This window comes from Choloepus didactylus, chromosome X (assembly GCF_015220235.1).
Source record: "Choloepus didactylus isolate mChoDid1 chromosome X, mChoDid1.pri, whole genome shotgun sequence".
NCBI classification, from domain to species: domain Eukaryota; kingdom Metazoa; phylum Chordata; class Mammalia; order Pilosa; family Megalonychidae; genus Choloepus; species Choloepus didactylus.
Genome location: NC_051334.1, coordinates 170413791 through 170430532, shown reverse-complemented (window position 1 = coordinate 170430532; position 16742 = coordinate 170413791). Strand labels below are relative to the sequence as shown.

The 16742-nt window shown below is 42.3% G+C and overlaps 1 protein-coding gene across 1 annotated transcript in view; it reads right to left on the bottom strand.

Moving 5' to 3' along the window:
• Window positions 1-227: 227 nt before the first annotated feature.
• The window catches only part of LOC119522467 (RNA helicase Mov10l1-like), a 153397-nt gene continuing 136882 nt past the window's right edge, over window positions 228-16742 (bottom strand). Inside the window, exons 11-13 of the mRNA XM_037820920.1 lie at window positions 1588-1695; window positions 776-913; window positions 228-323 (exon numbers count right to left, since the gene is read on the bottom strand). Of these exons, the coding sequence (XP_037676848.1) occupies window positions 228-323; window positions 776-913; window positions 1588-1695 (342 nt within the window). The remainder of the gene's footprint in view (window positions 324-775; window positions 914-1587; window positions 1696-16742) is intronic.

Below are 16742 nucleotides of genomic sequence, written 5' to 3'. Positions count from 1 at the left end.
TGAGGCTGAGGGTGTCTTGTAGGGTAGAGAGTGTGGCAGTGCCAAAGACTGTACCCTGCACATGCATGTGTACACACACACATGCATGCACACACATACAATCACCCTTCCTTTTTTTGCACATCTCATCAGTGAGGGGACAAGGCTGTGAAACTTCCTGTTTGAGACCTCTCTTTTCACAACATCTAAAACCTGCCCATCCTTTAGGAAGACAGATTAAGAAACACTCACTTTTCTAAGGACTGTAGTTCAGGAGGTAAATCACATCCTATGTAAACTCCATTTGTAATGCTATATTTCAATAAAGCACCAAAGCAGGATTCCTATTTAAAAAAAAAAAGGAAAGAAAATTAAAAATGAGAAAAAAGAAGGCTGACTATAAATCACACAAAAAGCACTTGAGTTTAAAGTAAGGAAAAGGGTTCTGCATGTGCCCATGCCTGGATCTGTAGCATGTGTCTAGATGGCCACTTATAAGAGAAAGCAATGCAAGGACACGCCTGTGAATCAGGAGGCCCCACGCCAGAGCTAATATGATAATGCCCCTGTGATCTAGAGGCTGTTGACTCAGACAGTCTACTTGCAGGGACCCTCTCTTCATGGTCCTTCTTGGGCTCAGGTCTCAAGTCCAGAGTGAGCCAAGTCACAGAGAGCTCAGGCCAAGTTGGCCAAACTCAGTTTCCACTGTAACTATTTTCTGGTGACATGATGCCTTTTACTTCTAAAACCCTCCTCCTTGATTAAATGAAAGGTCCACAACATCAATAAAACTCACTCTGACAAGAACGTGAGGGTTTCCCACCACAATCAGCAAGGCTTTGGTTCTGGTGATTGCAACATTAAATCTTTTTGAGCTGGCCAAGAACCCCAACATACATCTAACATCTTGAAAATGGCCATCACTTGATCGTACCTAAAAATATGTAAAGCATTTGAAAAAATAATATTACAGCTTCTGGTTGGCATGGGAAGAAGTTCTCAATGTGTGAAATAGTTTAGGAATGCCATAAATCATGGTATTGTCATCTTTGGGAAAAACGACAACCAAAACAAAACTATGATATCAATTTATATATACACCAAAAGAAAAATGCCCAGAAGGAAATACTCCAAAATGCTAACAGTTACTCTTGGTGGCAGGGTTATGGATAATTTCTATTTTCTTCCAAAAGAATTTTTTAGCTCCCCTGTAAATAACATTTACTATGGACTAGAGTTAATAGAGAGAACTTAAAAGCCTCCCTGCTGCTATTTCACTTCTTTTTCCCTTTGATTTCCACCTCTATCCTAATGGTAGGTTGCCTTTTCTTACAATATCTTGTCCCTCCTTCTCTAGTGTGTTTACCACCTTTTCCTAGATTCCTTTCCTTTGTACTACTGTGTTCTGAACTTTGAATTAAACAAAAATCTTCAACAATTACTGCTTGAGGAATCACCATACTGCAACAGAAATAAGACCAAAGTGCTTTTCTGGGTTGTTTTTCAATCTCTGCTTTGTATAGTTAGATGTAATAAGAGCACCATTAATAAAATGAAAATGACTTCTAAGCCCAAGATTGCTCCCCATTAAAAAATAGGTTTGCATACAGTTGAAATGATGATAGCCATATATTCTTGTCCTTGAAACTCCTCTACCGATCCAACCTTTATATCTGTCAGATCAACATTTTGCAAAAGAATTCTGATTTTCTCCACCTTTAAAACAGAAAAAAAGGAGAGATAAAAGATGTTTTACAAATTGGGCCAATTATTTGTAAATATAGTAGTATAAAGCAAATATTCACAAATGTGCTGTATCATTTAACAATTCTATACCATACTTCATCACACTTAAAATGTCATTGACTGTAATACAAATCCTGCTTTCAGATATGTTACTTTGAGGAGGAAAGCATCAATGCATATCAGGATAGTAAGATCTCATGGGAAAAAATATTTCATCCACCCAAGTCTAAAGCAACGATAGAGGAGTTACAAGTTATAAAGAAGAAAACAAGAAGCATCCCTGCCTAAAGCTGAGGTAACTATCTCCATAGCCCAATAGGGATCTGAACAGAGGAAAGGGGGAGCTGAAGCCACAGACTGTTAGGTTCAGAAATAAAAGTAATTATTATGGCCAGAAATGCAGATCCAAAAGATCTTGGAGCAGAGACCCGAGCTAGGTTCATGCACAGGAGGAGAGGAAGGGATGGTGAGAGGCAGAAGAGACTGAGTTTCTGTTGTTTCTGCTGCTGACAGTGGTCATGGAGTCACTTGTTTTCCTGTGGCAGTTTCCACAGGTTCCACACTAAAAACAAGCCTATTGTTTCTGGCTAACATTTTTTGAAGTAAAAGTACAAAATTATGACCTGAAGCCATGTCATGACAGTGGTTGCTTCTACGGAGGAAAGGAGGTGAATGGGATTGAGGAGGGGTATGAAGGTAACTTAAAATTCACCTGAAATGTTCCGATTATATTAAACTGACCTTTGAAAGTGAAATCAATTCAACAAAACTTGTAAATAACCTACCATGAAAAAGGCATTATTCTCTCATTACTAACACTTTTTGATTTTCCACACGCCTCTGAGTTCATTCCAATGCAACAATTTAACCCAATGCATATTTTCTAAGCAGGTACTGTGGGTCAGGGTCTGTGCTATAAGCTGGGGACACAATGGAAAACGAGACAGATATGCAGAGACATATAAGGAAACAGACATAATGGGATGGAATAAGTGTTAGGACAGAAGGAGCACAAAAGAGCAGGGCCAAACAGAAGAACCGGGTCAGGAAAAAATGGAAGCCTAGACTGAGATCTGAAGGAACTGTCCATCCATCCAACAAATGCCTCCTATATTCCAGATCTTTGCTCTTGGTGCTGTGGCCATACAAGTGACCAAGACAAAATCCCTGCTCTTGCTGAGATTACATTCCGGACGGGGGAGTCAGACAATAAACAACGAAACATGGGCACAGCCAGGTTTTCTAACTCACTGAATGTGTGGCTGTGGCCAAGCCCCTGACCATCTCTAAGCCTCATCTTGGGCTCCAACATGGACATCATTGTATCCCCATCACAGTACAGCATCTTATACACAGTAAGTATTTAATAAACATCATATCAATAATCTGTAAGTTGAGAGCAGTAATACTGCTGACCTCACAGGGTTCTTAAAGTGCCCAGAAGATACATCTCTAACCATAAGCTGAGTGAAATGTACTCCACAGGTTGCAGAGAGATAAAAAAGCTAAAAACATCAAAAAGCCCTCTCTTAATTTCCTCCAAATGGCTGCTTTAACAATTGTGCAGGAGGCTCTTTCTTCCCTACCTCATAAAAGAAATCTTGGGGAGGTCCCAAAACTTAGCTCCTGTTACATAAAATAAACGACTTCTGATCACTTTTAGCCCCTACCACAGTCTCAGCCGAGTAATCAAATGTCAACCTTCACTAAAACTTAAGCTACCCCCACTTCCGGTTCAGTGATGGGGAACCTTTCAGAAGGGACAGGAGTTTGGGTGATTTGTATTCCCCCTCTTTATGTTTCTCTCCTCTTCCACCACCATCCTGTTCCACAGCTCCCTTGTGCTGCAGTCTCTTTCTCACTTCTCCAGGTTTAGAGCTGGGCTAAGGTAAAAGTGGAGAGGAGAGGAGAGGTGATGGAAGAGAAACGTCCTGTTGGACTAGTCCCTATGGTGGGGACTGGCCCTGGCGCTCCTGCACCTGGCAGACAAAGATTTTGCTCCCCTGAGGCCTCTGTGGGTCTGTAGAGATTCCCTCATTGAGACCATGTGTCTCAGAACCACCGGCGTAGGCGAACACCCTGCCCCAGCCAGCCCCTGGCTTCTGTCGCTGATGGCCTCCCTCCGCTTCTTCCTGGCGAGGTCAATGTATCCCTGGCAGGATGCACTCTTGGAGAGGTTTCCCTTGTCTTGAGGTCCTCTGGAAACAAGTCTACTCCCTCATAAGCAGCAAAAACATGGCTTTCACCTTTGTTTTGATGCCAGCTAGGTAGCTTCCAACTATTGCCTTTTACCAATAGTTTTCACAGGGAAGGGTCAAATACAATTTCCTTTGCTGCTCACACTCCAGGGACAAATATAAAGCCTGATAGAGGTACTCTCACAAGGCTGGAGTTGAGGGGAATAAATTCCTGGGGTTGGGGTGGGGAAATGCACAGCACACTAACCACCCTGTCCAAAGAAATTCTCTCCCTTCACCTCTGCTAGTGCAATCCTCGATATCTTACACTGGTTGAATGGGTAAGACTGGATAAACAAGCTATAAGATACCTGCCCATTTGTGCATCTTACAGAGGTGGAGGAGAACCTCATTGTAGAACAGAAGGATACTTGCCTCTCACTGACTTGTTCTTGACCTTTTGGTCTTAACCAAAACTGGCCCATTTTGACAGCCTGTTACATGAAGCAGCGGAAGTGATTATAAAAGGCACTCCAGACAGTCTGATCCCAAGGCCTGAAGAGAGAAACACGGAGTGGCTGGGGGGAAACCTAGAGTGCTGGGTAGAGGCCAGATAATTAAGGGCTGGGTAATCATATGAAGGAGCTGGAGCCCCCTCCTGCAGCAAGGGGAAGCCAATAAAGACTTTTTTGTTGAAAAGGAAGAGCGAGATACGCATTTTCAAAATGTCACTTGGGAGGCGGGGCAAGATGGCAGACTGGTGAGCTGTATGTTTTAGTTACTCCTCCAGGAAAGTAGGTAAAAAGCCAGGAACTGCGCGGACTGGACACCACAGAGCAATCTGTCTTTGGGCATACTTCATACAACACTCATGAAAATGTCGAACTGCTGAGATCAGTGAAATCTGTAACTTTTTGCGGCCAGGAGATCCGCGCCCCTCCCTGCCAGGCTCAGTCCCATGGGAGGAGGGGCTGCCAGCTCCGGGAAGGAGAAGGGAGAACTGCAGTGGTAGCCCTTCTCGGAAACTCATTCTATTGATCCATACTCCAACCATAGATAGACTGAGACCAGACACCAGAGAATCTGAGAGCTGCCAGCCCAGCAGAGAGGAGACAGGCATAGAAAAAAAAAAAAATAACACGAAAAACTCCAAAATAAAAGCACAGGATTTTTGGAGTTCTCGTGAACAAAGAAAGGGGAAGGGCGGAGCTCAGGCCTTGAGGCGCATATGCAAATCCCGAAGAAAAGCTGATCTCTCTGCCCTGTGGACCTTTCCTTAATGGCCCTGGTTGCTTTGTCTATTAGCATTTCAATAACCCATTAGATCTCTGAGGCGGGCCCTTTTTTTTTTTTTTTTTAATCCTTTTTTCTTTTTCTAAAACAATTACTCTAAGAAGCCCAAAACAGAAAGCTTCAAAGAATTGCAATTTGGGCAGGTCAAGTCAAGAGCAGAACTAAGAGAGCTCTGAGACAAAAGGCAATAATCCAGTGGCTGAGAAAATTCACTAAACACCACAACTTCCCAAGAAAAGGGGGATGTCCGCTCACAGCCACCATCGTGGTGGACAGGAAACACTCCTGCCCATCGCCAGCCCCATAGCCCAGAGCTGCCCCAGACAACCCAGTGTGACGGAAGTGCTTCAAATAACAGGCACACACCACAAAACTGGGTGTGGACATTAGCCTTCCCTGCAACCTCAGCTGATTGTCCCAGAGCTGGGAAGGTGGAGCAGTGTGAATTAACAAAGCCCCATTCAGCCATCATTTGAGCAGACTGGGAGCCTCCCTACACAGCCCAGCAGCCCAGAACTGCCCTGGGGGGACGGCACTCACCTGTGACATAGCACAGTCATCCCTCAACAGAGGACCCGGGGTGCACAGCCTGGAAGAGGGGCCCACTTGCAAGTCTCAGGAGCCATACGAAAATACCAAAGACTTGTGGGTCAGTGGCAGAGACAAACTGTGGCAGGACTGAACTGAAGGATTAGACTATTACAGCAGCTTTAAAACTCTAGGATCATCAGGGAGATTTGATTGTTAGGGCCACCCCCGCTCCCTGACTGCCCAGAAACACACCCCACATACAGGGCAGGCAACACCAACTACACACGCAAGCTTGGTACACCAATTGGGCTCCACAAGACTCACTCCCCCACTCACCAAAAAGGCTAAGCAGGGGAGAACGGGCTTGTGGAGAACAGGTGGCTCGTGGACGCCACCTGCTGGTTAGTTAGAGAAAGTGTACTCCACGAAGCTGTAGATCTGATAAATTAGAGATAAAGACTTCAATAGGTCTACAAACCCTAAAAGAACCCTATCAAGTTCAGCAAATGCCACGAGGCCAAAAACAACAGAAAATTATAAAGCATATGAAAAAACCAGACGATATGGATAACCCAAGCCCAAGCACCCAAATCAAAAGACCAGAAGAGACACAGCACCTAGAGCAGCTACTCAAAGAACTAAAGATGAACAATGAGACCATAGTACGGGATATGAAGGAAATCAAGAAGACTCTAGAAGAGCATAAAGAAGACATTGCAAGACTAAATAAAAAAATGGATGATCTTATGGAAATTAAAGAAACTGTTGACCAAATTAAAAAGATTCTGGACACTCATAGTACAAGACTAGAGGAAGTTGAACAACGAATCAGTGACCTGGAAGATGACAGAATGGAAAATGAAAGCATAAAAGAAAGAATGGGGAAAAAAATTGAAAAAATCGAAATGGACCTCAGGGATATGATAGATAAAATGAAACGTCCAAATATAAGACTCATTGGTGTCCCAGAAGGGGAAGAAAAGGGTAAAGGTCTAGGAAGAGTATTCAAAGAAATTGTTGGGGAAAACTTCCCAAATCTTCTAAACAACATAAATACACAAATCATAAATGCTCAGCGAACTCCAAATAGAATAAATCCAAATAAACCCACTCCGAGACATATACTGATCACACTGTCAAACACAGAAGAGAAGGACCAAGTTCTGAAAGCAGCAAGAGAAAAGCAATTCACCACATACAAAGGAAACAGCATAAGACTAAGCAGTGACTACTCAGCAGCCACCATGGAGGCCAGAAGGCAGTGGCACGATATATTTAAAATTCTGAGTGAGAAAAATTTCCAGCCAAGAATACTTTATCCAGCAAAGCTCTCCTTCAAATTTGAGGGAGAGCTTAAATTTTTCACAGACAAACAAATGCTGAGAGAATTTGCTAACAAGAGACCTGCCCTACTGGAGATACTAAAGGGAGCCCTACAGACAGAGAAACAAAGACAGGACAGAGAGACTTGGAGAAAGGTTCAGTACTAAAGAGATTCGGTATGGGTACAATAAAGGATATTAATAGAGAGAGGGAAAAATATGGCAAACATAAACCAAAGGATAAGACGGCCGATTCAAGAAATGCCTTCACGGTTTTAACGTTGAATGTAAATGGACTAAACTCCCCAATTAAAAGATATAGATTCGCAGAATGGATCAGAAAAAATGAACCATCAATATGTTGCATACAAGAGACTCATCTTAGACACAGGGACACAAAGAAACTGAAAGTGAAAGGATGGAAAAAAACATTTCATGCAAGCTACAGCCAAAAGAAAGCAGGTGTAGCAATATTAATCTCAGATAAAATAGACTTCAAATGCAGGGATGTTTTGAGAGACAAAGAAGGCCCCTAAATACTAATAAAAGGGGCAATTCAGCAAGAAGAAATAACAATCATAAATGTCTATGCACCCAATCAAGGTGCCACAAAATACATGAGAGAAACACTGGCAAAACTAAAGGAAGCAATTGATGTTTCCACAATAATTGTGGGAGACATCAACACATCACTCTCGCCTATAGATAGATCAACTAGACAGAAGACCAATAAGGAAATTGAAAACCTAAACAATCTGATAAATGAATTAGATTTAACAGACATATACAGGACATTACATCCCAAATCACCAGGATACACATACTTTTCTAGTGCTCACGGAACTTTCTCCAGAATAGATCATATGCTGGGGCATAAAACAAGCCTCAATAAATTTAAAAAGATTGAAATTATTCAAAGCACATTCTCTGACCACAATGGAATACAATTAGAAGTCAATAACCATCAGAGACTTAGAAAATTCACAAATACCTGGAGGTTAAACAACACACTCCTAAACAATCAGTGGGTTAAAGAAGAAATAGCAAGAGAAATTGCTAAATATATAGAGACGAATGAAAATGAGAACACAACATACCAAAACCTATGGGATGCAGCAAAAGCAGTGCTAAGGGGGAAATTTATAGCACTAAACGCATATATTAAAAAGGAAGAAAGAGCCAAAATCAAAGAACTAATGGATCAACTGAAGAAGCTAGAAAATGAACAGCAAACCAATCCTAAACCAAGTAGAAGAAAAGAAATAACAAGGATTAAAGCAGAAATAAATGACATCGAGAACAAATAAACAATAGAGAGGATAAATATCACCAAAAGTTGGTTCTTTGAGAAGATCAACAAGATCTACAAGCCCCTAGCTAGACTGACAAAATCAAAAAGAGAGAAGACCCATATAAACAAAATAATGAATGAAAAAGGTGACATAACTGCAGATCCTGAAGAAATTAAAAAAATTATAAGAGGATATTATGAACAACTGTATGGCAACAAACTGGATAATGTAGAAGAAATGGACAATTTCCTGGAAACATATGAACAACCTAGACTGACCAGAGAAGAAATAGAAGACCTCAACCAACCCATCACAAGCAAAGAGATCCAATCAGTCATCAAAAATCTTCCCACAAATAAATGCCCAGGGCCAGATGGCTTCACAGGGGAATTCTACCAAGCTTTCCAGAAAGAACTAACACCAATCTTACTCAAACTCTTTCAAAACATTGAAAAAAATGGAACACTACCTAACTCATTTTATGAAGCTAACATCAATCTAATACCAAAACCAGGCAAAGATGCTACAAAAAAGGAAAACTACCGGCCAATCTCCCTAATGAATACAGATGCAAAAATCCTCAACAAAATACTTGCAAATCGAATCCAAAGACACATTAAAAAAATCATACACCATGACCAAGTGGGGTTCATTCCAGGCATGCAAGGATGGTTCAACATAAGAAAAACAATCAATGTATTACAACACATTAAAAACTCGAAAGGGAAAAATCAATTGATCATCTCAATAGATGCTGAAAAAGCATTTGACAAAATCCAACATCCCTTTTTGATAAAAACACTTCAAAAGGTAGGAATTGAAGGAAACTTCCTCAACATGATAAAGAGCATATATGAAAAACCCACAGCCAGCATAGTACTCAATGGTGAGAGACTGAAAGCCTTCCCTCTAAGATCAGGAACAAGACAAGGATGCCCGCTGTCACCACTGTTATTCAACATTGTGCTGGAAGTGCTAGCCAGGGCAATCCGGCAAGACAAAGAAATAAAAGGCATCCAAATTGGAAAAGAAGAAGTAAAACTGTCATTGTTTGCAGATGATATGATCTTATATCTAGAAAACCCTGAGAAATCAACGATACACCTACTAGAGCTAATAAACAAATTTAGCAAAGTAGCGGGATACAAGATTAATGCACATAAGTCAGTAATGTTTCTATATGCTAGAAATGAACAAACTGAAGAGACACTCAAGAAAAAGATACCATTTTCAATAGCAACTAAAAAAATCAAGTACCTAGGAATAAACTTAACCAAAGATGTAAAAGACCTATACAAAGAAAACTACATAACTCTACTAAAAGAAATAGAAGGGGACCTTAAAAGATGGAAAAATATTCCATGTTCATGGATAGGAAGGCTAAATGTCATTAAGATGTCAATTCTACCCAAACTCATCTACAGATTCAATGCAATCCCAATCAAAACTCCAACAACCTACTTTGCAGACTTGGAAAAGCTAGTTATCAAATTTATTGGGAAAGGGAAGATGCCTCGAATTGCCAAAGACACTCTAAAAAAGAAAAACGAAGTGGGAGGACTTACACTCCCTGACTTTGAAGCTTATTATAAAGCCACAGTTGCCAAGACAGCATGGTACTGGCACAAAGATAGACATATAGATCAATGGAACCGAATTGAGAATTCAGAGATAGACCCTCAGATCTATGGCCGACTGATCTTTGATAAGGCCCCCAAAGTCACCGAACTGAGCCATAATGGTCTTTTCAACAAATGGGGCTGGGAGAGTTGGATATCCATATCCAAAAGAATGAAAGAGGACCCCTACCTCACCCCCTACACAAAAATTAACTCAAAATGGACCAAAGATCTCAATATAAAAGAAAGTACCATAAAACTCCTAGAAGATAATGTAGGAAAACATCTTCAAGACCTTGTATTAGGCGGCCACTTCCTAGACTTTACACCCAAAGCACAAGCAACAAAAGAGAAAATAGATAAATGGGAACTCCTCAAGCTTAGAAGTTTCTGCACCTCAAAGGAATTTCTCAAAAAGGTAAAGAGGCAGCCAACTCAATGGGAAAAAATTTTTGGAAACCATGTATCTGACAAAAGACTCATATCTTGCATATACAAAGAAATCCTACAACTCAATGACAATAGTACAGACAGCCCAATTATAAAATGGGCAAAAGATATGAAAAGACAGTTCTCTGAAGAGGAAATACAAATGGCCAAGAAACACATGAAAAAATGTTCAGCTTCACTAGCTATTAGAGAGATGCAAATTAAGACCACAATGAGATACCATCTAACACCGATTAGAGTGGCTGCCATTAAACAAAGAGGAAACTACAAATGCTGGAGGGGATGTGGAGAAATTGGAACTCTTATTCATTGTTGGTGGGACTGTATAATGGTTCATCCACTTTGGAAGTCAGTCTGGCAGTTCCTTAGAAAACTAGATATAGAGCTACCATTCGATCCAGCAATTGCACTTCTCGGTATATACCCGGAAGATCGGAAAGCAGTGACACGAACAGATATCAACAAATGGGGCTGGGAGAGTTGGATATCCATATCCAAAAGAATGAAAGAGGACCCCTACCTCACCCCCTACACAAAAATTAACTCAAAATGGACCAAAGATCTCAATATAAAAGAAAGTACCATAAAACTCCTAGAAGATAATGTAGGAAAACATCTTCAAGACCTTGTATTAGGCGGCCACTTCCTAGACTTTATACCTGTTCTAGTTTGCTAATGCTGCAGAATGCAAAACACCAGAGATGGATAAGCTTTTATAAAACGGGGGTTTATTTCACTACACAATTACAGTCTTAAGGCCACAAAGCATCCAAGGTAACACATCAGCAATCGGGTACCCTCACTGGAGGATGGCCAATGGCCTCCGGAAAACCTCTGCCAGCTAGGAAGGCAGCTGGTGTCTGCTCCAAAGCTCTGGCCTCAAAACGGCTTTCTCCCAGGACGTTCCTCTCTAGCAAGCTTGCTCCTCTTCAAAACATCACTCCCAGCTGCACTCTCTTTTCTCTCTGAGTCAGCTCATTTATATAGTTCCACCGATCAAGGCCCACCTTGAATGGGTGGGACCACGCCTCCATGAGAACATCTCATCAGAATCATTGCCCACAGCTGGGTGGGGCACATTCCAAGCAAATCTAACCAACACCAAAACTTCTGCCCCACACAAGACTACAAAGATAATGGCATTTGGGGGACACAATATACTCAAACCGGCACATTCCACCCCCTGGCACCCAAAATGACATTATCTTTCCAAATACAAAATACATTCATTTCATCACAATATCACAAAAACTTAAATCATTTCAGTAACAAAAGTTAAGTACAAAATCCCATCAAAATCAGTTTAGGCTTGGTCAGTCCTAAGGGATAATTCCCCTCTAGCTGTGGATCTGTGAACCTAGAACAAGTTATGTGCTTCCAATATACAAAGGAGAGACATTCATAGGATAAACATTTCCATTGCCATAAGGAGAAACAGTAAGGAAAACAGAGTTAACAGAAGCAAAACAGTTCCTAAAACTCACAGGACAAACTCCATTAGATTTCAAAGTCTGAGAGTCATTTACAGAACAATGTTGCATCCTTGGGGCTTGAGAGAGCGGGAACCTAACCCTTCCCAAGGGCCTTTTTGGCAGCTGTTTCCTCTCCAAATGCTTGGGTGAGTGCTCCAACATATCCACACACTGGGGAGACCACCTTCTCGGCCCGACCCTCCTCAAACATCGGGGCAGCTCCCGGATTCCCTTCCATCTCCGGGGCACACGCTCAACCCCTTCAGAACAGTGTGGTGGCAGCCAGGCTCTCCCCAATTCCCTGGGAATGTGCTCCAACCTCTTTGGGACCTGAGGTGGCAAAACTCTTCCAGAGCATCGAGGCGGAAAGCCCGCCCTCGACCTCCAGGGCAAACTCACCCTTTCCATGCATGTGGGCTGCTCCGCTCTCCCAGCCCGAGACCTCTTGACTCCAGACCTCAACCTCCATGGCTCTGTCTTTGAAGAAATTTTTCCTTCAGTTTGTTCCTTGTCTGTCTCCTCCAATCCAGACCAGCAATGGCTCTGTCTATAAAGATCTTGCAAAAAATTCTGTTGGCTTCACATGAAGCATGCAGGGGTCAAAGCCATCAGACAATAGGAGTTTCCACAAATCCTTTCTGCTTAACTCCTTATCCAATCTTGGCTTGTCCTCAGGTTGGGCTGTAGCTTCTGGGATTCTACCCACTGGAAGCCCGTAATTTTCCAAGCCATCAACTTCTGGTTTCTTTGAACCCAAGAGTTCAGTTCTAAGTTTATCTCTCTCTGCTCGCATTTTACTATAAGCTGCAAGGAGAAGCCAGGATACGTCCTCCACACGTAGTCTGGAGATCTCCTCAGCTAAGTATTCCAGGTTGTTGCTTCCAGATTCTTCCTTCCATCTGACACCAGGACTCAATTTTGCCAAATTTTGTGTCACTTTAAAACAAGGATCACCTTTCTTCCAGTTTGCAACAACACATTCATCATTTCTGCTCAAGTCCTCATCAGAAGTATCTTTAGAGTCCATATTTCCACAAACAGTCTCTTTAAAGCAGTTTTGGCCTTTTCTACAATACGTGGGCTTACAGAATGCCTCATCCACCGTCATGGTATTCCACACAGCATTGCTTCAGACCAAGGAACCCACTTCACAGCAAATGAAGTGAGGGGATGGGCACATGCTCATGGAATTCTGTGGTCTTACCATGTTCCCCATCATCCAGAAGCAGCTGGGTTGATAGAACGGTGAAATGGCCTATTGAAGACTCAATTACGGCGCCAACTAGGTGGCAATACCTTGCAGGGCTGGGGCAGTGTTCTCCAGGAGGCTGTGTATGCTCTGAATCAGCGTCCACTCTATGGTGCTGTTTCTCCCATAGCCAGGATTCATGGGTCCAGGAATCAAGGGGTGGAAACAGAAGTGGCACCACTCACTATCACTCCTAGTGATCCACTAGGAAAATTTTTGCTTCCTGTCCCTGCAAGTTTAAGCTCTGCTGGTCTACAGGTCTTGGTTCCAAAAGGAGGAGTGCTTCCACCAGGAAACACAACAATAATCCCATTGAACTAGAAGTTAAGGCTGCCACCTGGCCACTTTGGGCTTCTTATGCCTCTGAATCAACAGGCAAGTAAGGGGATTACTGTACTGGCTGGGGTGATTGATCCTGACTATCAAGGGGAAATAGCACTGCAACTACACAATGGAAGTAAAGAAGAGTTTTCCTGGCATACAGGAGATCCCCTGGGGCGTCTCTTAGTACTACCATGCCCCGTGATTCAAGTCAATGGAAAACTGCAACAACCCAATCCAGGCAGGACTACCAATGGCCAAGAAACTTCAGGAATGAAGGTTTGGGTCACCCCACCAGGCAAAGAACCACGGCCAGCTGAAGTGCTTGCTGAGGGTAAAGGGAACATGGAATGGGTAGTGGAAGAAGGTCGTGATAAATATGAACTACGGCCACGTGACCAGTTACAGAAACGAGGACTATGATGATATGAATATTTCCTCCTCGTTTTGTGATGATTATGCTTGTATTTGTCTGTGAAGAGAATATTTTTGCTTTCTTCTCTGTCTTGTCCCCTTATCATATGGCATAAGCTGTAACGTTCATTTTGAAGATATGGTTTTGGGTGATGTGTACAACTGCCAAGTTGACAAGGGGTGGACTGTGATGGTTGGGTTCATGTGTCAACTTGGCTAGGTGGCCTAGCTGTCTGGTCAAGCGGGCACTGGCCTGACGATTCCTGTGAGGCTATTTGAGGCTGGTTGGTTTGTCGGATCATCAGTCAATTGACTGCAGCTGACTGATGACTCATCAAGGGGCGTGCTTCCACAGTGAGAGAATGCAATTGGCTGGATTTGGTACGGGTGATCAGTTGGAGGCTTATAAGCCGGACGGTTAGAGAACCTTCACTTCTTCTTCAGCTGCTCAGTGAAGCTTTTCCTGGGGAGCTCGTCGAAGTTGCCAGTTCGTTTCCTGAGGAGTTCGTCAAAGTTGTCGGTTCGTTTCCTGAGGAGTTCTTCAAAGTTGCCGGTTCGTTTCCTGAGGAGTTCGTCAAAGTTGTCGGTTAGTTTCCCGAGGAGTTCGTCGGACGTCTTCCTTGGAGTTGACAGCTTGTTGACGGCTCTGCAGAATTTGGACTCGTGCGCTCCCGCAGTTGCGTGAGTCACTTTTACAATTTGATAATAAGAGACATCTCTCATTGATTCTGTTTCCAAGGAGAACCCTAACTAATACAACACCCAAAGCACAAGCAACAAAAGAGAAAATAGATAAATGGGAACTCCTCAAGCTTAGAAGTTTCTGCACCTCAAAGGAATTTCTCAAAAAGGTAAAGAGGCAGCCAACTCAATGGGAAAAAATTTTTGGAAACCATGTATCTGACAAAAGACTGATATCTTGCATATATAAAGAAATCCTACAACTCAATGACAATAGTACAGTCGTCCCAATTATAAAATGGGCAAAAGATATGAAAAGACAGTTCTCTGAAGAGGAAATACAAATGGCCAAGAAACACATGAAAAAATGTTCAGCTTCACTAGCTATTAGAGAGATGCAAATTAAGACCACAATGAGATACCATCTAACACCGGTTAGAATGGCTGCCATTAAACAAACAGGAAACTACAAATGCTGGAGGGGATGTGGAGAAATTGGAACTCTTATTCACTGTTGGTGGGACTGTATAATGGTTCAGCCACTCTGGAAGTCAGTCTGGCAGTTCCTTAGAAAACTAGATATAGAGCTACCATTCGATCCAGCGATTGCACTTCTCGGTATATACCCGGAAGATCGGAAAGCAGTGACACGAACAGATATCTGCACGCCAATGTTCATAGCAGCATTATTCACAATTGCCAAGAGATGGAAACAACCCAAATGTCCTTCAACAGATGAGTGGATAAATAAAATGTGGTATATACACACGATGGAATACTACACGGCAGTAAGAAGGAACGATCTCGTGAAACATATGACAACAGGGATGAACCTTGAAGACATAATGCAGAGCAAAATAAGGCAGGCACAAAAAGAGAAATATTATATGCTACCACTAATGTGAACTTTGAAAAATGTAAAACAAATGGTTTATAAGGTAGAATGTAGGGGAACTAGCAATAGAGACCAATTAAGGAAGGGGGAACAATAATCCAAGAAGAACAGATAAGCTATTTAACGTTCTGGGGATGCCCAGGAATGACTATGGTCTGTTAATTTCTGATGGATATAGTAGGAGCAAGTTCAGAGAAACGTTGCTATATTAGGTAACTTTCTTGGGGTAAAGTAGGAACATGCTGGAAGTTAAGCAGTTATCTTAGGTTAGCTGTCTTTTTCTTACTCCCTTGTTATGGCCTCTTTGAAATGTTCTTTTATTGTATGTTTGTTTTCTTTTTAACTTTTTTTTCATACAGTTGATTCAAAAAAGAAGGGAAAGTCAAAAAAAAAAAAAAAAAAAACAAGGAAAAAAAAAAGATGTAGTGCCCCCTTGAGGAGCCTGTGGAGAATGCAGGGGTATTCGCCTACCCCACCTCCATGGTTGCTAACATGACCACAGACATAGGGGACTGGTGGTTTGATGGGTTGAGCCCTCTACCACAGGTTTTACCCTTGGGAAGACGGTTGCTGCAAAGGAGAGGCTAGGCCTCCCTATGGTTGTGCCTAAGAGCCTCCTCCCGAATGCCTCTTTGTTGCTCAGATGTGGCCCTGTCTCTCTAGCTAAGCCAACTTGAAAGGTGAAATCACTGCCCTCCCCCCTACATGGGATCAGACACCCAGGGGAGTGAATCTCCCTGGCAACGTGGAATATGACTCCCGGGGAGGAATGCAGACCTGGCATCGTGGGACGGAGAACATCTTCTTGACCAAAAGGGGGATGTGAAAGGAAATGAAATAAGCTTCAGTGGCAGAGAGATTCCAAAACGAGCCGAGAGGTCACTCTGGTGGGCACTCTTATGCACACTTTAGACAACCCTTTTTAGGTTCTAAAGAATTGGGGTAGCTGGTGGTGGATACCTGAAACTATCAAACTACAACCCAGAACCCATGAATCTCGAAGACAGTTGTATAAAAATGTAGCTTATGAGGGGTGACAATGGGATTGGGAAAGCCATAAGGACCACACTCCACTTTGTCTAGTTTATGGATGGATGAGTAGAAAAATAGGGGAAGGAAACAAACAGACAAAGGTACCCAGTGTTCTTTTTTACTTCAATTGCTCTTTTTCACTCTAATTATCATTCTTGTTATTTTTGTGTGTGTGCTAATGAAGGTGTCAGGGATTGATTTGGGTGATGAATGTACCACTATGTAATGGTACTGTAAACAATCGAAAGTACGATTTGTTTTGTATGACT